Source organism: Brienomyrus brachyistius, chromosome 2 (assembly GCF_023856365.1).
Source record: "Brienomyrus brachyistius isolate T26 chromosome 2, BBRACH_0.4, whole genome shotgun sequence".
In the NCBI taxonomy this organism is placed as follows: domain Eukaryota; kingdom Metazoa; phylum Chordata; class Actinopteri; order Osteoglossiformes; family Mormyridae; genus Brienomyrus; species Brienomyrus brachyistius.
Genome location: NC_064534.1, coordinates 23,613,703 through 23,636,806, shown reverse-complemented (window position 1 = coordinate 23,636,806; position 23,104 = coordinate 23,613,703). Strand labels below are relative to the sequence as shown.

Here is a 23,104-nt window from a genome sequence, read left to right as displayed (position 1 = left end):
AACCCAGGACATAGGACAAGAAACCCCACACAACTAGGGGCATGAAACAGACAAAGGCAAAACCAGGGGCAGCAGAGAGGACACCCAACAAGATGCATCCCAGGACCGGGTGGACAGGTAGAGGAACTGCGGTGACAGTAATGTAAATACAGAAGAGGGCAACAGGGGACTCTAGGGAACTGGGCAGCAAACCTTGGGACGCGGATCCTTCTGGGCCCATTCATCAGTGAGGCAGGGTCTGTCCAGGCCTCCAGCAGGGCCAGAGGACACCAAGGGAATCATAAGGCAGGAGCAGGAGGGCGCTGATAGAACCACAGGGCAGGAGCAGTAGAGCACCAAGGGAACTACAGGGCAGGAGCAGGAGGGCGCTGAGGGAACCACAGGGCAGGAGCAGGAGAGAGCCAAGAGAACTGCAGGGCATGAGCTGGAGGGGGCTGAGAGAACCACAGGGCAGGAGCAGGAGAGCGCCAAGGGAACTAAAGGGCAGGAGCAGGAGGGCGCTGAGAGAACCACAGGGCAGGAGCAGGAGGGCGCTGAGAGAACCACAGGGCAGGAGCAGGAGAGCGCCAAGGGAACTACAGGGCAGGAGCAGGAGGGCGCTGAGAGAACCACAGGGCAGGAGAGCGCCAAGGGAACTGCAGGGCAGGAGCTGGAGGGGGCTGAGAGAACCACAGGGCAGGAGCAGGAGAGCGCCATTGGAACTACAGGGCAAGAGCAGGAGGGCGCTGAGAGAACCACAGGGCAGGAGAGCACCAAGGGAACTACAGGTACAGGGCAGGAGCAGGAGGGGGCTGAGAGAACCACAGGGCAGGAGCAGGAGGGCGCTGAGAGAACCACAGGGCAGCAGCAGGAGGGTGCTGAGAGAACCACAGGGCAGGAGCAGGAGGGCGCTGAGAGAACCACAGGGCAGGAGCAGGAGAGTGCCAAGGGAAATACAGGGCAGGAGCAGGAGGGTGCTGAGAAAACTGCAGGGCAGGAGCTGGAGGGGGCTGAGAGAATGACAGGGCAGGAGCAGGAGAGCGCCAAGGGAACTAAAGAGCAGGAGCAGGAAGATGTTGAGAGAACCACAGGAGCAGGAGGGCGCCAAGGGAAATACAGGGCAGGAGCAGGAGGGCTCTGAGAGAACCACAGGGCAGGAGCACGAGGGCACTGAGAGAACCACAGGGCAGGAGCAGGAGAGCGCCAAGGGAAATACAGGGCAGGAGCAGGAGGGCGCTGAGAGAACCACAGGGCAGGAGCAGGAGAGCGCCAAGGGAAATACAGGGCAGGAGCAGGAGGGTGCTGAGAGAACTGCAGGGCAGGAGCTGGAGGGGGCTGAGGGAACTGCAGGGCTGGAATAGGAGGGCGCTGCAGGACCCCTTCTCAGCTGACCCCAGGACTTAGGATGGGGTTGGTGCAGATTTTGGGCTGAGGCAGGGACCCACGGAGCGGGACTTAGGGCAAGGCCCAGAGGGTCCCATTCTGAGTCTTTTGGGTGGATCCAGCCTGGCTTGGGACACCTCAGAAAGTAGACAGGAGGGTCAGACGGACATGATGGACAAGGCGTAACAAGAATTAATCCACTGGGTGTGTAAAATATTAGGAGAACCTTCCTAGTATTGGTTGCACTTCTTTTTACCCTCAAAGTGGCCTCATTTTGTCAGGGCTTGGACTTAATAAGGTTGAAATTTTCCATGGGGATGCTGGTCCATGCTGACTCCAGGGCTTCTCAGAATTGTTTTGCGTTATTTGGTGGTGGATCTCCATAATGAACAGCTTGTTCCATCTCATTCCTCGGATGTTCTGGTGGACTAGCATTTAGTGGCGATGCAGGCTATTACATTAAGCTGAATTCATTGTCATATTTGTGGAACCATTCCTGGACCACCTTAGCTTTGGTGCATAATTCTCCTGAAAATAACGATTTGCAGATAGATACACTGCTGCATATGCAGGAGAATAGCCCTGTTTCATGTAAATCCATGCCACCCCATACCTGCTATAGCTAGTTTGCAAATGGTGTTTTTTGCTTATTGCAACCGTTCTCTACGTTCTTTTGTACATGAAGGTTTTGGATGCAAGGATGGACCCAGGTGAAAAACTAGAAGCTGCAGTATAAGACGATCGAATATAGAAAAGGGAATTAGGATGACGTGTCGACCTAGAAAAGAAGGAATTGGGAATTATGAAACACAGTACAATCTAGATATGATGGCTCAGATAGGACCAGGAGACAGAAACCAGTATAAAGCATAAAAATGTCTTAAAGTCAGGATGCAAAAATCAAGAAATGTTCTAGCACTGAGCAGAGAGACCACCAGGAGAACAATGGGCTAGGAGCACATCCAGGAACTGAATGAAGAATTCATTCACTGCAAGGCTTGAAGCTAGGAAGCAACAAAACATTCACGCTCACTTTCTTTAGCAGATGCGTCAGACCAAAGCGATGTACAAATGAGGTAGATAGTACATTACAAACAAAAAGCTGTCAAGGAGTCAAGTGGGCATAAGTGCAGCTAGGTTCAGCTTCCAGTGAATGACAAGTGTAAGCAGTATTGGAGCAAGAGCTATAAAACACCTTTCAAACAAAGCAAGAACCTAGTAAGACAAGTATTCGAATCAGCAGACAAAGTGCAATGCTAAGAGCATTCAGGGAAGATAGAGCAGCGCAGGCTAGTACAGGTGTTCCTGGAACAGATGAGCCTTGAGGCATTGCTTGGGGGTACCAAACTCTCCAACTAAGCTGTTTATGTAGGGTGAATATTGGGTAGGTGAGACAAAGGATGAACTGGGACATTTAAATATTTGATACTCCATATCTTTACACCTCCGCGGTCTATTAACTTAAGTTTGGTTTTTGAGCTTATTGCAATAGTTTTTTTGTTTTAATATTTATAATTAGTGTTATATTTTTAAAGTGAGAGACAAAGTAAAATGTCAAAAATTGTCCCAGTTTGCCTTTATCCACCTTACCCAGTAGAGCTTCTTAACCCTTAACTGGCTTTGAAAATTGCAGCCATCCAAGTGTGACGTCCCCTGCAGGAGCAGAGAAAATGCAATATTCATTTGGATTTAGCTAATCAGTTTAAGGAAAGAAAAGGCATCCCATTGTATGTAGCTGCAGAGTTAGGGTTATAAAAACGTCATCCTCAGTAAACAAAGACATAGCAGATAGCAGACGTCATTTTAGCTGTGTTAGTGCAATAAGCTTTTTATATATTACATTCCATGAATTAAAAAAATATATATAAACAGTTTCAGCAAACAAGGATCTGCCTTCCTTGTCCACTAAGCCTGAAGGTTTTGGATGGAAACCAGGGAACACAGTGCTGAAAGGCATAAATACACAAAAAACAATCAGTACCTTTCTACTTGTACCATGATGCAGTTCTTATTGATGAGTGTTGCATCATTGTCCAAAGTGGCCCTACAGAATATATGAATAATATCACTATTAAACCTTTATTATACTTGATATGCATACTTGATATTACCCAACCAATTTGTTAGGAAGGAAAGGTTGCCAGTTTGAATCCCATGGCAGGTAGAGGGATTATATAACTGTTCAGCAAAGTCCTTAACCCTGAAAATTGCTCTATGGGTAACAGATAAGTAGCTGATTGTAAGGAAAAGTACTAAAGTCCCAGTGCTCTGACCCAAAGCATCATTTTTACCTCCTTATGTATCATAGGAGAGTAAGATGGGGTACGGGGAAAACTGAAGGCTTCTTCTGTACCTGTACTTGGACCTGGACTGATTGCAAATTAATTATCGATGGCCATATTAAGTGTATTAGCTGGCCTGGTTTTTACATAAACCCATGTGTGTCACAAATGGGTTTGAAGGAAAACCAAAACAAAAACATATAAGCATTTTTAAAATTTAAAATGCTTACAATAAGGAGAACACCCAAAGAACGTCTGCAGCAGTGATGCATTATTTCACTAAAGGGTTCAGCAGCCCAGTTAGACGGGCTTCAGGCATGGACTGGAACCTGCTCAGCTTTGTGCTTTTAGGGAATCAGCAAGACAGTATCGACTTGACATCTGCACTCCAAATCACTACACACCAAATGTCAGACTTATAAATAAATACATAAATATGTATTGAGTACACTTCAACAATTATCTTGAGAATTATATAAATCTCTCTCTGGGCTTTATATTTCAAGAATTTCATCACTATCTCTGGTTCATGAAATAAATTATGCTGACACAATGCGCTGGGGGCTGCCAGATCACTGATGTATAATTCCAGTCAAAATTTTCAAGCAGTTTATAACGCTACCTGGGATTCACTGCTTGTGTCATGTGGCAACAAGCTGCTTCTCCAGTACAGGGTTGCAGAACCGTAACAATCACAGGAATAAATTAACATTCTGCCAAATTAATAGTTCAACCGAGAAGCAAAATTGCTCAGAATTCCAATTCAAATGTGTGGCAAACAAGACACTGAAAAGAAATAATATTTCAGGGTGCAGTTTGCCCAGAAAAATCAATAACAGCTGTCTTACCGGGAGGTTAATCTATAACCTATTTCACTTACATTACTTATACTATAACCCTAGGGCATCAGGAAGTGTAATGGTAAATTTGTGAATAATGTGTTGCAGGTTTGAATGCCAGCAGATCCACCACCTTTCAGCAAGGCACTTATCAAATGCATGTCAATCTTGTGTGGAAATTTTGCAGCGAGTGCTATTCCAGTTATTTAGCTCCAGATGTAATGTCGAACACTCGAGATGGACACGTCACCCATTCCTTCAATTTACATGATATGCTGGAAATGAAGACATCCATTGAATTTTAAGCAATCTACATCTTTTCAGACTTAAATGTGTTTCAAATCAACATAATGGAAAAATCAACAAATTAAAAATGAAGGAATGGAGGAATATTTTACCAAAATAAAGGCAGATTCTGGAAAAACAAAACTTCACAACAGTACATCACATTGATTTTTAATAATTATATATACAGCTGTGCTATAGACAGGATGTGTCAGAATCCACATAATTGGTGGATGGTGGGGGGAGGGGGGAGGGTATTTGAATTCTGATGAGAAACATGAGTGGTTCTGGTCAAGGCTTCTGGCTCCTGAATGGTGTCTTCATAAGCATCTGTCAGAAGCCTGCAGGTGGGAGGAATGTACATCGTTAATGGCCTCAGAACACTGCAGAGACAGGCAGCCGAACTGAAAGGTGCAGCAGGAATGCTTTGTTAAAGCAGATCGCTGCCTGTCAGAGAGGCTTTACAATGTGAAGCCATGACCTTGTCGCATGAGGAATGAAGGAGTCTGAAGTCAGGATCTGCGTGATTTGCTACCAGCCTCCAGTGCTGCCACAAGCTGTACAGTTTGCAAGACCTCAGTGCTGCTTGTTTTAAAATATCCTTCTGCTTTTCCCGTCTTCTTCCAGACAATTCCTCCCTCTCTTGGGAGCATAGGTGCATCCTTTAGTCTGGGTTTCACAATTCATTCACTTTCTTTTGTTAAAAAATGCTCCGATTGTGATTAATGGATTTGAAGCTTTGGCATTATTTAAATGAATAGTGTAAAATAATGAAACCTGTCTCGATAATAAGATGTACTCCAGCATGTCAGTGTGAATTTTTAAACCTTGAAAGAGTGCTTTGCACTTTAACAGGTGCTAATGACTTGGAAACATTATTTCAGACTGCTGTCTGAAAAAATCCTCCAATTACGAACATTACATTTGAAGGACAGATTCCATTTGCATACAGCATTGTACTTTTGCTATCTTTTTCCAGCCATTCAAAGAAGCTTATACGTGTTTTCACTATTTATTTTAAGTAGAACATACTCTAGACTTTTTTGCCTTTAAATATGTATATATCAGATTTTGCCAGTTATGGGGTGGCATGAGGGCTCAGTGGATTATGGATCCAAACCCTGACTCCACCCTGTATGTGTGGATTTTAGTATGTTCTTCTCTGGTCATGCGTATTTTCCCCTAAAGTCTAAAGGTTAAGTGACATCTTTAAGTTGCAGTGTGTGCAGTTACAGTAAGTGACATCTTTCAGTTGCAGTGTGGGTGTTCACTACCAGGGACTGGCATCCCATTCAGGCTGTACCCCTGCTTCGTGCCCTAGACATTCCCTGAACAGGATAAGTGGCTGGAAGGTGAATTGCCGGATATTATTAGTTATAAAGAATAAAGGATAACTGTTCTCAAAATAATAGTTTAATCTTATGATGAGGTTCTAAATCAAAGTACACTTCTGAATAAATCTGGTTTCCTAGATAAAAGCAGTGGTTAATTATTCTGTGTCCACTAAATCACTGTCGGGTTATGACCATACTGCACTGCATATGTATAAAAGAAGGATTACTACCTTTTATTCTTTGTAAGAAAAATGTTACTTTTATCTATGATATTTTATAAATGCTTTGTTTAGTTTGCTTTGCGTGTGGAGGATAATCCAATGTAGACTAAAGCATAAACCAGCTCCTCTGCACTTCTTTCAGTACTGTGCTGAATATTTTTACTACTGGTGGCAGGGTGTGTGTACAGAGACATACAGGTAAAGGTAGGTGGTCCATTTAATGAACCAGGGGAGAAGGAAGATATACAGTGAAAACAGCAAACAGGAAGAGATAGGGAAACAGGAATAGCAATGAGGGATGAAGGAACCTGGAGGAGGCAGGCGATAGTGGGTGAGACTCTCACTCCATGCTGAATCCTCCTACATGAGGGACGTCAGGAATGTGTGAGGAGGCAAACATCAGGGAAAAGCCAAATAACTCAGTGATTAGAAGAAGCGAACAAAAAAATAACGGAGAGCATCACAACAATTATGACCAAGAATCCAGGCAGTTACGTCTTGCGTGCTTTATTTAGCAAGATTGATCCTTTTATGTGCGGCAAGGATCCCAGGAGTGCGGTTTGGTGCATTTACTTAATGGCATGTTTTTGGACTATGGCAGAACGCCTGGGCAGCGCGGGGAAAGCATGCAAATTCCACACGCAGGCAGGGCGGAGGCTGGAATTGAACACTGAACACTGGAGGAAGGAGGGTTCAATACTAATATCACTCTGTCTATTTCCCCTAATCCTTGATTTGTTAACTGGTTTAATAGGCGTAATCCAGCAAAAAAAATAGAAAAAAAGAGACACACCAAGCACAACAGGATCTGTGGTCAACTACAGGATTTCTTGTTGCTTTTGCTAGCTGTTTGTGAATTCTACCAAGAACTAAGGGAATTTTTATCATGCTGCTCTAAAAATCTGTGTTGTATCACAGGAATATATCACAAGGTGGATATCTCTTATACTCTGTGCAGTCATAGATTAAATCCATCCATCCATTTTTTACTGTCACCAATTATGTGGTAGAGGGGTGAGGTGAACCTGTAGCTTATCTCAGGAAGGATTAGACACAAGGCCTTGTTCATTAAATGGGACACAAATACACAGTCGCACATTACAGGCAATTTGGAACTCAACAATTAAAGTTAACCAGATGTTCTTGGACTGAAGTAGGAAACAGAAGTAAGCTTATGCTGAGACTTCGAACTCCAGACACACAGAGCCGGAGTGTAGAATGAAACCTATAAGACTGGAGAGCAGCTTCCACATGATTCCAGTCCCTTGCTGGAAACGCACGCCAACACACAAACATGTACTGTGGCCAACTTACAGACAATAATTTCCTCAAATTGCATGTTTTGAGGTACCAAAAGGAAACAGGCATACATGGAGAAACTCTGCATGAACATAGGAAGGACATGCAATTTCTACATATATAGAGAAGAAGATTCACAGGTATTCATCTGTCAAAAGTCTGGCTTTCTTTTAATTTTTTTTTTGTTTGTTTTTGCTTTGCCCCAGTACTATGGTAAGTTGCAAACTAGTGTATTTCTTTGATATTGACATTTAGATGTCATGCCAAGTTAGACACAAGGACTTAATGGGCAAGACTGGCCAATAATTCTGAATGCTGTATTAACTGCAAAACATGGAAAGTAATGAGCAAAAATGAAAAGCAAATAAACAGGCAAGTTGACCCAGGTTAGCACCTGCTGAGAAAAGATTCTTACCCACGGATGCCTTTCCCAGTTGGAAGATGATTTTAATTGGCGCTGTCAGCACTTGGGCTACAGCAGTGTTTCCGAACCCAATCCTTGGGGACCCTTAGACTGACCATGTTTTTGCTCCCTTCCTGCTTCCTGCATCACAGTCTACATTTTTGCTCCTACTGGGAGCTGGGAGGAAGCAAAAGCATGTACTGTCTGGGGCTCCCCGATGGTCGGTTTGAGAAATTCTGGGTTACAGACAGCCAGGGTTTTCCCAGGTCAATGGGAACTATGCCAAATCTGGGATCTGGGGGCGTGGGGGGTGAATACAAAGCAGAAGTGTAGTGAACAAAGAAACAGGCTAATTAAGTTGAGGCTGAGAGTAACCAATCTCATGACACTGGATGAACAAGGAGAATTAATTAAATTATACAAAGCAGAAACATAACTCAAATAAGCCGATCATGATCCACAAACCAGACGAGGAAACTGTAAGGAGAGAACAGGCAGGTAGAGAGCCACAGGAAACCGAACAGGAAACTCTCCTGGCTAATTATTTATACCTTCAGTATTACTCATTATCTGCTGGCAATAACTCATTCCTGTCAACAAACATTTTCTGTGAATTCATTTTAATTGATTAGACAGTGTTTTGTTAAAAAGTGTTTTCATAGCTTAATTTCCTGCATTTATCTCTTGTACTGTCCTGTGTTTTGAACTATTGCGTGTGCCTCCCTTTGTCACTTGCTGTTTGCATGTCACATTGTGGTCCTGGGGGATCTTATCTCCTGCTACAGTACATATGGCTGGTATGACAATAAAGCCCACTTGACTTCTTTCAGCTTCTTTAAGAAAATTAGAAAACTCCACATAAAAGGCCACATAAAGGGGAGAATTAATAGATTGATACTGAAAAAAATGGTCTTTCAAATGACCCATTTTAGCTTTCAACTAAATCAATTTGAGAAAAATGTGTATCTATTAATTTTATTATAGCAGCCATGAGTTTGAATAGGGATTTATTGGACATCTAAGAGCTTCAGATAATGAATTGAAATAATTGAGTAATCAGAATGTCTCGTTTGATGACAAAGTAAAGTCCTTTCTAAGGATGTATGCTGGAACTGAAAAGTTCAGTATTAAATCATCATGGTGCCCTTAGAATGGCAGAGATGACTGCCTCAGTGGGCAGCATTGTTGCCTCACACCTGTAGTACTCCTATCAATTGCCACCTATGTTGCAAATTACTTTTGCATTTTTTAAATGTTTCTCATTAGGAGTAACCGATAATATGCATTATGATGACCATCCAGTTATAAAATGCTCATTCTCCAATACTGCTGTCTTTCTGTTTAATTTTAAACATATCTTTTATAGTACATATTCTTACATGTGGGCTCCTTTAGAATGATTGGCATTCTTGCATTCTTTTCATAAAAATCCACAATATATGCATAGCGGCCACTTTATTAGGTACTCCATAATATCGGGTAGGACCCCCTTTTGTCCCTAGAACCACTTCAGTTCATTCACAGATGCCTTCCAGCACACCGCTGTTGTACTACATGATATTTTTGCTGCCTGGAAATTGTTCATTTATCAGACCATTATCTGAGAAGTGCCAGGAGGGCTTTCTGACATGCCAGAACCAGCACATCTGGCACCTACAATCAGCCTGCTTTTAAAATCACTTAGATCAAATGACATAATGCTAAGCATGATGGTAAGTGCTTGCTGTGTATTTCCAATCTGTTTCAGTCACATGATTGGCTGTTTAGAAGAACAGGCTGTTTGGGATCACAAGCAGGCTTATCTACTAAATTAGCCAATGAGTGTCTGAGGAGAAAGACCCCTCAAACTGACCAAATTAGATTCAAATGAAGATCTGACACAAGGAATACTTTTATTTTTTTATCCATTCTTTATGTTTTATTCAATTTTTTATACTGTATAACAATCAGATTCAATCACAGGATATATGCATATGCTCACTAAGCCAGAGAGCAATAATATTACCATATAGTGAGAATAATTCACCTTAATCCTGTGCCTTTTGAACTCTGGAGGAGGAAACTCACATGGAGAGAATACGCAGACTCCACACAAACAAAGGCATGACAGGAATTAAATACAGAAGTCTGGGGGTGTGAATTTATACAAATCCACAATGCTCTTTGACAGCTTTAAATATATGTGTTTGTCTTTCCATTCGGAAGCGGTCATTCTGATATTGAAGGGTATTTCTACTGCGTCTATGACAGTATTATGGTATTCTGGTAAAATATTTGGCCATAAGAAGCAAGCCGTACCTCTGATCATAGCAGACCACAGCTGCTAAATGAGGTGCAACCAATACTGTGGAAAAACTAGGATTTTCTATTACATCTACAGTTATCTACCATATGGAGGATTTAAATCCATTCCCAAAGACAGAGCATCATTCATTTCAGGATTATTATTTCTGAGAACCAAATTAATAAGAACTTCTTCAGCTGTAAATAAATCGCTTCTTTTGAAGAGGCTCTTTGCACTGGGAATGTCTATTATAAAACATTGTATGTATAGTCCATGAAACAGGCTGTTACAAGCACAGGGCTCAGCAGGCTGAGAGAGAACCATATTGGTATTTCAGGGAACAGTTTGTCCTGATAAGATAGCTCAGAGTGATCCACAGAATAAAATATAATGTAATATCCATCCATCCATTTTCCAAGCCGCTTATCCTACTGGGTCGCGGGGGGTCCGGAGCCTATCCCGGAAGCAATGGGCACGAGGCAGGGAACAACCCAGAATGGGGGGCCAGCCCATTGCAGGGCACACTCACACACCAGTCACTCACATACATATTCTTATGGGCAATTTAGCAAGTCCAATTAGCCTCAGCATGTTTTTGGACTGTGGGGGGAAACCGGAGTACCCGGAGGAAACCCCACGACGACATGGGGAGAACATACAAACTCCGCAAACATGTGACCCAGGCGGAGACTCGAACCCGGGTCCCAGAGGTGTGAGGCAACAGTGCTAACCACTGCACCACCATGCCGCCCATAATATAATATAATATAATATAATATCCATCCATCCATTTTCCAAACCGCTTATCCTATTGGGTCGCGGGGGGTCCGGAGCCTATCCCGGAATCAATGGGCACGAGGCAGGGAACAACCCAGGATGGGGGGCCAGCCCATCGCAGGGCACACTCACACACCAGTCACTCACATACATATTCTTATGGGCAATTTAGCAAGTCCAATTAGCCTCAGCATGTTTTTGGACTGTGGGGGGAAACCGGAGTACCCGGAGGAAACCCCACGACGACATGGGGAGAACATGCAAACTCCGCAAACATGTGACCCAGGCGGAGACTCGAACCCGGGTCCCAGAGGTGTGAGGCAACAGTGCTAACCACTGCACCACCATGCCGCCCATAATATAATATAATATAATATAATATAATATAATATAATAGTACAAAAATAGGTAACGCTTTACATTAACTGCACTCTTATAATACCTTTATAATACATTCATAGAACACTCATAAGCGGCATGTAAGTATATAACAATTATATGCTCTTCCTTGAAATTTTCTTTATGGTTTCCTCCTACAGTCCAAATAGTTACAGTTGATGTGGATTTGTGTTACGAAGTGGTGTCCTATTTGGGGCATCCCATACCTCGACTGCTGTGCTATCTGGGGTATCCCAGCCTCACTGTGAGGCTGCATGAGATAAGTCGCTATGGAAATCTGATGGATGGAGAAACTGACGATATTGCTGACAAATGTCTGGTGTTTAAAATCAACCATGCCAAGCTGAGACAGACTGATGGAAAGTATTCTGTCATGAATGATTGGCAATTTTGTGGCAGATGACCTCTCACTTTTAACAGATGTAGATGTTATTAAGCTCTGTGTGTTAGTTGTAAGCATAATACCACAGTATTTCATTACTGTTATTACATCAGGTATTTTACTGCCTCACTTTATCAAGACAAGGAGCATAAATCAGCTCTAATGATGAAGTCCTGCAAGATGAATTCTCCCTCAGAGACTGATCATTTGAAGCCTGTTCTCAGTTGATTTTCTAGTGCAAGATGCTTGACATATCCTGAATAGAAAAAGAATGATACAATTTTCGTAAATTAAAAAAAAAAATTGCAAAATTGATTCAAACTTACTAAAATAATGTAGACTTCACACAGAGTACTAAAGAGGCAACTATACTATTAGTGTAAAATTTGGGTTTGACATGGATGTCCAAGGGCAGGGAAAAGCTTTTCCATTCATCCTCAGTCAGCTAATTATGATTTAAATTAGTCTTCTATTGTATTCCCCCAAACACCTAGTCTATGTTATTAACTGATATACATTTTGTGCCCTTACATTTTTCCCCTTCTGCAGATTTTTCTCATTGGAAACCTGCAGTTTTATCAAACTCAATAACAAATTGGGAAACTCCAGCATACCGCGAAGGTGCCTATTGGTCGAGGGGTTTGATTCTTACCTCAAGCGCAGTCCTGGATCCAAATCCTGGACAAGCCACTATGCACATCTGTGAAAGTTTTTTGATTTACCTTTCTTGCCTTATTGTCTTATCAACAAAGTGTAATTTTTCTGCTAAAAGGGACCTAGCCACGCTGTTTTGTAGTCATCTGTGGCTCTGTAGGTTAGGCCTCTGTGTTTGTCATCAGAAGGTCATAGGTTTATATCTCTTATATCTATGGTCAGCAGCACAGTTGCATGACCGTTGAGCAAGTTACTTAAACCTAAAAAATGCTCTTGGGCACCAGATTAAAGGTTGACCAAGCACACTGACTGCATGCTTTAGTCTCATCTGTGTCGTGTAGGAGAATAAGATCCGATATGTGAAAACTATAGAATTCCCTTATACCAGTACTTGTATGAATGGCAAATAAAATATCATTTCATGACAGTCTGGAGCCCTTAACCTCATGTGTTCTGTTGATATCAAACAAACATACAAAGCCAGGTTAGTGGAATGCACTTTTCTCAATGATGGGGGGAAAAGTCACTCATTTAGCAGAATCTTTTCTGTATTCATTGTGGATGCTGCTAGTATTTACACAAACAGTGTTTCGTAAGTCATGATAAGCATTTACCACTGCCTTGTTAAGAATATGTGATTATCACCCCCGTAGTGTTATTGCTGCTGGTAATTGTCATTTATGCCTTACGCATTGTAGGTGGACACACTGCAATTGGTATGATCCTGTCCAAATGTTCATGAACATATGGCTAATTGTGTAGTTGATCACAGAAGAGATAATTGTTTTCAGTAGATGTTATTTCGGTTGAATTGAGGAGAATGTGGCCTGTGCTGTGTGGGAATTTAGTGGTTCCTTGGTGCTTAAAAATGTAATGAGATAGCATCAGCTGAAGATTAACAGAGGTTTGCTGTGGTTAAGGGTTACTCCCTGATAAAAAAACTCAGCCATTTAATTGGTTATTGCAGGCCCAAGACATTTATAGCCATTTTAATGCCATGATAATCCAGACAACATCCAAAAACATAGACATTAGTATTTGTATGTCCCAGTGGTTAATATTTTTTACTTGGTGCTATGCTTTGCATAAAAAAGCTGTTTTTCCTATTTGTAATAATAATAATTATTGAAAACTCAAACAAAACTCAACTCAAAACAAAACTCAGTCATGACTTGATGGATAAATGCCCAAAATGCATCTTTGTATAAGATCATTATGTCTTAGTTTTAACATATCTTAATTTTTTTGCAAATAGACAATCAGTGAGATGAAATGTTGATGAGAAAAATTAATTTCTTAATTTTTAATTAAAGAATTTGTAGTATAGCATTACACTGTATGTCTGAAAAATCATATTGATTTCCTAATCGCTCCATTGAATATTTCGTTTTCTAGTGATGTGAGTCAAACAGTGGAAGGAAAAAATGCAAAGATTCTGAAGCAAATATATATCTAAGGTTTTAAATGATTTTATACCACATATTTTGACATTTATACTTGAATTTGACCTCTCTCGAACGAATGAAACTACATATTTCTAAACATTCTCTCATGGAATGACAAAGATCTAGGGAAGCATGATGGTAGAATTACACACTTCCCTGGATGCTTGTCAGGCAGGATTTTGATCAATAATGATCTCTTCCTGCACCTGATGTGATCTGTGTGAATGGTGCATGGCTGTGCACCTAGTTTACTTAAAGCAAGTAATGATTGTTAAAGCTAACGCTGACTTTGATGAATGTTCTCGCTCATTTTCAGTCTTAAAAGGAGAATATAAATAGTAACAAAGAGTAGATGACAAATAAAGACATACTTTTGTTGTGATTTTATCTGACAAGTGCTTACTGAAATGAAAATATGAACTTTTGTAGCATGTGTTACCTACTGAGGATTAAAAATAAAATGTCGGATGACAACATATTGAAAAACATACAGTTTTCTGTATGTTACATGCAGTTCAGTACAAAATAAATTCACCAAGTTACTTCTCCATTATTGAGAAAATCAAAGGAAAATAAATCGGTGTTCAACATCATATATTTTATACTAATTTTGCATGAATTCATATGCAGCAGAGGAAGTGTGGCAGATTCTGTTGTACACTCAACAAAGAATAAGGAGAGTAAGAGCTGCAGTTAGAGCATGAAGAGAGAGGAAAGTCTGCCAGGTCATGCTGTCTTCACTGTTGATTTTCCACAGTGAATGTATTTTATAGAAACTAATACTGGTAATCAGTCTTTTTGCCCCTTTTTCTTTGTTCATTTGAAAATCGTAGGGTAGTGTGACTATTTGAATGAAGTTCTGTATATATTTTTTTTAGTTTTTTGTTCATTCATTTATTTATTCATAGTTTGTTGGGAAAGATGCATGAAACATTATTATTAGCAGATTCCCTGAATTCTGTCTTTCCCCTTCTCCCTCTCGACGCTTCGTATATTAAATATAAGACGGTAACACAAAATATTTAATTATATTCCCCATTGTTTTCAACTGACCAGATGCGTTTTTCTCATTCCCACTGCAGCTCTTGTCTCCCCTCTTCATGCTTTTGGCAGTTTTGCAGGTGTCTCTGTATGTCTAGAATTTACATGATTCAAGTGAATTAAGTGAGTGTGATGGCAGCTAACCAACCTGAAAATGAAAACCACCGCCATTCCATCCCTACCAAGCAGATATAAAATTTACATTTATATAGTCAATTTGATGCCTATAATGTCATGTCACTCAGTGTGGTTCAGTTTGTTGTCCTAGAGAGAGAAGTAAACCTTTTGGATAAGAGGCAATAACGGATATAGAGCTGTTTGGACTCTTCAAGACTGAACCCCTTGTCACTACTGAGGGTGGACCGCTATGGCATTTAAATGATGATGGAGTACCATAAAGATACATGGAAGACTTGTTCCCATAGAGACAGCAAAAAGATCTATGTGACACAGGGATAGAAAGATGGAATTTGAATTGATACAAAATTAAATGTTTTATTCACTGTTTGTACAAACATGAGTGCAGCTGTCTCGAAACTGTGTTTTACATGTCCCATGTCCTCTCCTTTGATGTGTATGCGTGAATGTTTATGTTTGACCAGTGGCCTGTACTACGAAATGGGGTTATTGGCTTATCGGGGTAACTTGTTGGATTTAAGGTAGTCTGGGCAAAATGTAAGTGAACGAACATGAAGTCCATTTAAACTGTGGTACTTTTAATCTGACAAGTGACCATGATAAGCCAGTAACCCTGCTTTGTAGTACAGGCCGCTGGTGCCCCTGGGGTGTTTCGGGGCCCAGTAGAGACCCTGGCAAGGCTGGGGTTTGAACTGGTGGCCTTCTGATCACAGGAAAAGAGGCTGAACCCATTAAGCCACCCCCCCCCCCCAGTGAAATGGTGGAGATGAAATAAAACATAGCAATTTAAGCTTCAGGGGGCGGCATGGTGGTGCAGTGGTTAGCACTGTCGCCTCACACCTCTGGGACCCGGGTTCGAGTCTCCGCCTGGGTCACATGTGTGTGGAGTTTGCATGTTCTCCCCGTGTCGTCGTGGGGTTTCCTCCGGGTACTCCGGTTTCCCCCCACAGTCCAAAAACATGCTGAGGCTAATTGGAGTTGCTGAATTGCCCGTAGGTGTGCATGTGTGAGTGAATGGTGTGTGAGTGTGCCCTGCGATGGGCTGGCCCCCCATCCTGGGTTGTTCCCTGCCTCGTGCCCATTGATTCCGGGATAGGCTCCGGACCCCCCGCGACCCAATAGGATAAGCGGTTTGGAAGATGGATGGATGGATGGAATTTAAGCTTCAGTACAAGTGAAATACATCGGGAAGCAAAATGGACGGGTGATGTGTCATGGGAAGAGAAATAACCGTGATGAGAAAACAATATTGCCAGGGACCAAAAGATAAAATTAAATGCATCTTATATTATTGTAAATGGCCACAGGGGGCTCCTTGGACTTGTCACCCAAATTTGTCCCACCCAGGAACACCCAAACATGTTTCTGAACTTCAGGACCTACCTTCTAAAAATTCGATGTCTTTTGAAAAAATATTTTTAGGCAGGATTCTTATTTTGGCGGCATGGTGGTGCAGTGGTTAGCACTGTCGCCTCACACCTCTGGGACCCGGGTTCGAGTCTCCGCCTGGGTCACATGTGTGCGGAGTTTGCATGTTCTCCCCGTGTCGTCGTGGGGTTTCCTCCGGGTACTCCGGTTTCCCCCCACAGTCCAAAAACATGCTGAGGCTAATTGGAGTTGCTGAATTGCCCGTAGGTGTGCATGTGTGAGTGAATGGTGTGTGAGTGTGCCCTGCGATGGGCTGGCCCCCCATCCTGGGTTGTTCCCTGCCTCGTGCCCATTGATTCCGGGATAGGCTCCGGACCCCCCGCGACCCAATAGGATAATGGATGGATGGATGGATGGATTCTTATTTTAGACTTTTGCTTTTTCTGTGTTGGACAAGTATAACCACACACATTTATGATGAATTTGTACTAAGTGAGCATGAATTTAAATGCCGGTCTGCTGGAAAACTATAGAAGTGTGCAGCAGTGTGTCTTATTTTTAGAGCACGGCTTAAGCTCACAGCTTTTTTGTAGAAAAACATCTCACCATTGATAATGTGTGAATGAGCAACGAGAATGATACACACAGCGTGGAGATCGACTTAGATCGCCTGTCCACAAAGCATTTAGGATATTTCTGATTCCTGCTGTGTTCCAAAGCACTGCTGCAAATAATTGCATACATTTTCCTGAAATCTCAAAGGAAGCAACACGAAAAGTACATTTTCCTAGAGTACATTTAATGCAAGAATTTGATGTGAAGAAAATGACAGAAATGATTACAAAATGGTTAACAAGTTAGACTGCTTTATGTTAATAATAGAATTTGTGACAAGTTGTCTTTCCTTGTAGTCACTTAAAGCACACAAAACAAGTAAATGATAGAGAACTGACTGTTCCTTTGGAATAAGAGTAGAGTTATTCATCCAAATAATTTCTTTGACTCTAAAAGTGTTTTTTTTTCTTGCATCCATACTGTTAATGAATGTATTGTGAATGTTCCACAACAAATCGTCTAAAGATGGAAAGCTTACTAATTATTGTGTCGAAGAATGCCGTGGTTCATTTAGGCAGATTGAAGGTATCTTTTTGTTCCTCTTTACCGGCTCATATTGAGGAATGAAAGAAAATTAATTCTGGATAGAGGCTGAATTTGAATGGAAGCCAAGGACACGTGACCCAGATGAAATGTAATTAAATTACTAAATTCAAAGCTCTAAAGAATGCTATCCAAACAAGATAAAGAGCTGATCTCTCCATCCTTTAATGCAGAGAATACAGGGCATCTTTCATCTAACTGATTTCTTCCTTGTTCCATTCCCTAGATTGCCTTTTTGTGACTGATTATTTCACCCGGACGCCTCGCAAACTGAATGCTTTCCGGTCATTTGCCAGCGTAGAGTTATTCCACTTTAATGTGCCTGATGACACCATGATTGCTGTCTGGAATCTCATCACATTCAAGGAGCAGGGGGCCACATTTGGAGACAGCTGCCCTGATCGCAACGTGACTGTGTGAGTATGCAGCATTTTGATGAAAAAAACAAGCTTTCAAGACCTCATTTCACGAAAGACACCCTATTGACCCTGCACAACATAACACAACTTAGTTAAAGTCCTGTGGTTGTGAAATTTTTAGAAAGCTACTGATCTAAAGATGCACCCATACGAATTATATTTAATATCTTCCACTTCAAACTGATACATTATTTAAGCAACGATATGATATAGCTGTTAGCTATTTGTATTAAACAGATTTTTATTTATTTATTAGCTCAAAAGTATGGGATGAATATCTTCAGCTGCAAAATATGTTTTTCCCCCTCATATAAACAGGGATGAGGGATATGTATAATACATAAGAACCCCTCCCTCACCCTGGTTCAGCAGTTTTTAATATTAAATTGCACTATATACCGTCTTACTGTTTTATTTTTTAAATTCTGTACTGGATCGCCAACTTTGTCAGATGTAGCACCATCACTCCACCTCTGGTTCACCTCATTCCTATGAACAAACTGGAATGATCAGCAGCTGCCTGTTACCACTTGGTGGCTGAGGAAACGGGCAAAGGAGACTCTGAGGAGCAGACTGGGATGGATATGTTCTGTGAGTCACATGGTGAAGATATTGAAAAATACTGTGTTACTTACTCCAACTTCTGTGTGAATAACACAGCTCCTAATAATCAAAAGCTATGGATTACAAAAGATCTGAAGGAATCTGCTGAATAAAAATAAGTGAGCATTTTGTTCTAAATATAAGGAAGATCTGAGGACAATATATAATGGGCTGAAAAAGTGACTTAGTGAGGGGGAAGAAAGCTATGAGGCGGAACTGGACCCGAACTACCACAGAACAACACCAAGAATTTTTGGAGCAAGACACAGAGAATCATAGTTTGTAAGAAAACCAGTCATCTAGCACCGGGCTAATGAGGTAAACCATTGTTTCAACGGGGGATCAGCCCCCTGCCTGGCTCACTGTCCATCACATACCAGCATTAGCATAGTTGCTATTACTCTGCTCTGGATCTATCTCCGCTAACAAAGGCAGAAGAGAGCCAAGGAGGCTCCACACAGACAAGCCTCCCGGGATTGATGGGGTTAGCCCTGCAGCATCCCTCAAGGGCTGCTCCGATAGGGGGATGAGCGAGAGTACAGGGAGCTGAAATCCCTTGTCAATCAGCTGTCTGGAATCCTGCAGCTCCTCTTTGCCCTCACCTTAACACTACTGACAATTCTCCAGCCAGTTTTTTTTTCTTTCTTTTTTTTGTGCCTTCAACAATATTCAGCTTTGCCTACTGGGAGATGAACTCATCAAGCTGAACGTCAATGGCTCTATGCTGTTCTTAATCACCAGCAATCTGACTGGCCAGCTTGGGTTTGTGAAACTGCAGAACTGTGCTCCTAGCATGGTTGTCAGCAGCACAGGAGGCCCACAACGAGCTGTCTTATCTCCCTTCGGCTTTTTATCTTAGATTTCAAATGCAACTCCTGTCATCTGCACAAGTTTTGACAAGACTCCTCCATTATGAGTCTCATTAACAGGGGAGATCAGAGGGAGTAAAGAAAACTGGGACTTTGTTGCATGCTGTGGTCACAATCACCCACAAATAAACATCAAGACCGAATGGCTGGTTTTAAGAGTCTTTGTACTGGTAAGATCACTATACAAAAAGAAGTTGAAGGAAACAAACGCCCAAAATGGGACAAATAACATAGATGTGCTCTAAAGAAAGGACAAAGCAGACTTCATTACGTCATTTTCAAAATTAGCCTGATGTCCTTTATTTTCTGCAAACAGACCTTTGGCCATGTTTTACCACACTAGTGCCAACTTCCTTACCATGGTGGAGGGGAAAACATCAACTCCACCTTCTGAATAAGCGCGATAAAAAGGTTAAACAGAGGCTGTCCATAGCAGAAGAGATTATGAAGGGTAAATAACATATATTACAAACATTCTGATCCTCTCAACAGTATACTTTCCTATTACTATAATTTATTGTACAAGGGATACCACATGTATTTTGTCCCTCCACTACAGTATTTGAATAGAAGAGGGAAGTGTCTGTTTAATTTGTTTTTACTCGTAATGTATGGAGGAATTATCATTCTGTTTACCGTAATAAAAATAGCGAAATACACCTTCACAACATTCATCAGTGGACCATGACTGGCCAGGGGGCTATAAAAGGCGGTATCACATTCCATTTAGGTTTGTTACTGTAAACTCATGTAGTTGCTTCAGCATAGAAATGAAGAATTTAAAGGTAATAGTTTTCAATCATAAAGTAATTTCAAAATCTGTAAGTGTATCAAATTCCATGTTGAGGAATCAGTAGCCAGTTTAAATACTGTCTCATGGTTGTTTAGTGCAATAAAATTAAATAAAACAAGTATCTTTTTAAAAATCAAGAAGGTTGAGTTTTCTTTGGCTGGGATATGGAACAGAAACATATGATGCATGGAAGGGAACCCTTACCAGTTTGGTGATGCACAGTTTCTGTAGCTGTCAAATGTTGAAGAGAAATAAAACATTTGTTTGGAAATTCATAAATAAATGGAATAGCATTAAATATTTACTTGTGCTTCCATGACACAAATCTTCACAGGACCAGCCTCCTCGTTAATAATTGTTTGCAAAGAATGGGAAACCAGACAAAAACTACCAGAGTTGGAAAGTACTGGTCCAAAAAGTACATATCCAAACTGCTCAACTGGTTGGTTGAAGCAAAACTTTGGTCTGGATTTGTACTTTTTGGACCTGAACTTTCCACCTTTGAAAGCTACTATTGCTTAGAAGGATGCACAGCAAGGGCATGCATTGTACATGATTGGTCTTTGAAATATCTAGGCTCTGGGAGGTGCAGTATATTTATAGAAAAAAGGTGGAAATAAATCACAATACAGGTATAGAAGGGGGTTGGTGGGGAGCCTGAGACCATTTGGCCAGTGGAGCATCCCCTTTTTGAGTTTGCATTTGTACCTTTATATCTGCCCCTCAAGGAATGTTAAACGGCAATAAATGTGGAGAAAACTCATACTATGATGGCATCAACTTGGAACACCTTGACCTGCTATACAAATGTTTATATCACATCTCCTTCAGGAAATCACAAGTGAGCAGGTCGTACTCTGCAGCATGGATTATTTTCAGCTGCTGAATTATTATGAAAGAACATTGGCCCTTCTTAAAATTTTAGTTTTTGTTATTGTCAGATGCCTCGATGCTTTTACTTACAGTATAACCCACTCAAAACTTTTTCTGAAAATGATGTTATATTCCCTGTTTTCACATTTTCTTAAGTTCATATACTGAAGAATTAGGAAGGATTTTCAATTTTGCAGATTTTGAAGTAGCTTTCCAGAAACTCTTTACTGTTTGGTTGGAACCCGAAATATCTAATATTTTCCATGATGCTTATTCAGAACTGGGTTATGATGAGCCTGGAGCTCATCCCAGGCAGTACAGGGCAACTGGAAGGGGTGCAAATTATCACAGATCTAGAAACTCCCATTGCCCTACATAATAGGAATTGTTTATTTGTTGGTTATTGTTTGTTTCATTTAAAACCAATGGACAGATCAGCAATAACATATTCTTGTCAACATAGATATTTCCGACAGACTTGCTTGTGCATGCTGTTTTCCCACCTTTACTTGCTGCATTTTAGCAGATGTGTGAGTTTTATGTCTCTTTGTCTTGCATATAGGTATTTCAGATCTGGAGCCCCACCTGTGATCAACCCTCTGCACACCCGATTCCCTCGTGACACCATCATTCCTGGCTCATTTGCAGTCACATTGACATGGACGCTGCCCAATCGAACAACTGGAGTCTTTAATGTTACTAGTCCTCTTCCAGGAGACTGGTTTCTGGCTGCACATTTACCAAAGGATGATGGGAAAATTTCTGTTAAGGTTGGTAATGTTCATTTTCAGGTTCACTGTTTTTTTTTTTAATCCTCAGGCATGCAAAGGATGTGTATATGAACACTGCCCATTATATTGTTATTTAGCATCTGTGAACCGATAAATAGGTTATGGGTCAGGCAGTAAACTTGTACTGGTGTCTTGTATATGAATCATTTTAATTTAAGTAGTTTTATGATCCTTGGCTCATAGCACTTGTAGGATCCAAGACACTGGCGGGGATCAATTCCAAATCCCTTTGTGGAGTTCCTCCAGTCTGGTCTATGACAGGAACATAACATATTATATGAGATACTTTCCCCCCACCTGTACCAAATCTCACTGAACATAATCTCAGTGCAATTTACCACAATTCATGTTTTATTTCTAGAGGTAAGTGGCCAATCGTTTGGGATGCTATAGTCAACAGCAAAAAATGTACTACTTAAAAACAAAACCTATACTCTAAATTATAAATAAAAGAAAAAACAATTCTAATTGTATATTCCCTATCTACTCATTAACACATCCACTAAATCTGTGTTCCCAAAGAAAAAGACCACCATCCCTTACAAGCTTCCAGATGCAGTCAAAAGTAAAACACACAGTATTACACAGACTATAAGCATCACAATTCCAAGAAAGGCAAATCCCTCTTCTTGTCTGTTGGGCAACCCAATTGTTTCCTCATTCCACCAGAGTGCAGTAATTTTCGATCCAATAGATCACAACAGTGCGAAAGGGAACTGAGAGAGGAAAGGCACAGCATGAAAGACGAGGAGGGGAAAAACCCATTTGAGTGCTTCCCAACCAGAAACCTTGGATTACTAATGAGGTCCAGAATGTGCTGAGAGCTAGCAATACTGCCTTCAGGACTGGAGACATGAAGTGTACAGTGCCACAATGCCCAACCTGACAAGAGGCATCAAAAGTATGAAGGGAACAGGTCAAGGACCACTTCAAGAGTGTCAACCCTTGATGCATTAGGCAAGGGACCAGTCTGATTTCAAAAGCAGGGCTACCCACCTGCTAAGCAATGAAATTTTGCTTAAAAAAGGAGCTGAGCACTTTCTTTTTTCACTTTGGTGCAATGCCAGAGAGACCATATAATGAAA

At 41.2% G+C, this 23,104-nt stretch overlaps 1 protein-coding gene across 2 annotated transcripts in view; it reads left to right on the top strand.

The window, feature by feature from the left end:
• The window catches only part of tmem8b (transmembrane protein 8B), a 49,876-nt gene that overhangs the window by 5,441 nt on the left and 21,331 nt on the right, over positions 1–23,104 (top strand). For both annotated transcript variants that reach the window (XM_049001060.1, XM_049001059.1), the window contains exons 2-3: positions 17,898–18,087; positions 21,791–21,998. In XM_049001060.1, the coding sequence (XP_048857017.1) occupies positions 17,898–18,087; positions 21,791–21,998 (398 nt within the window). The remainder of the gene's footprint in view (positions 1–17,897; positions 18,088–21,790; positions 21,999–23,104) is intronic.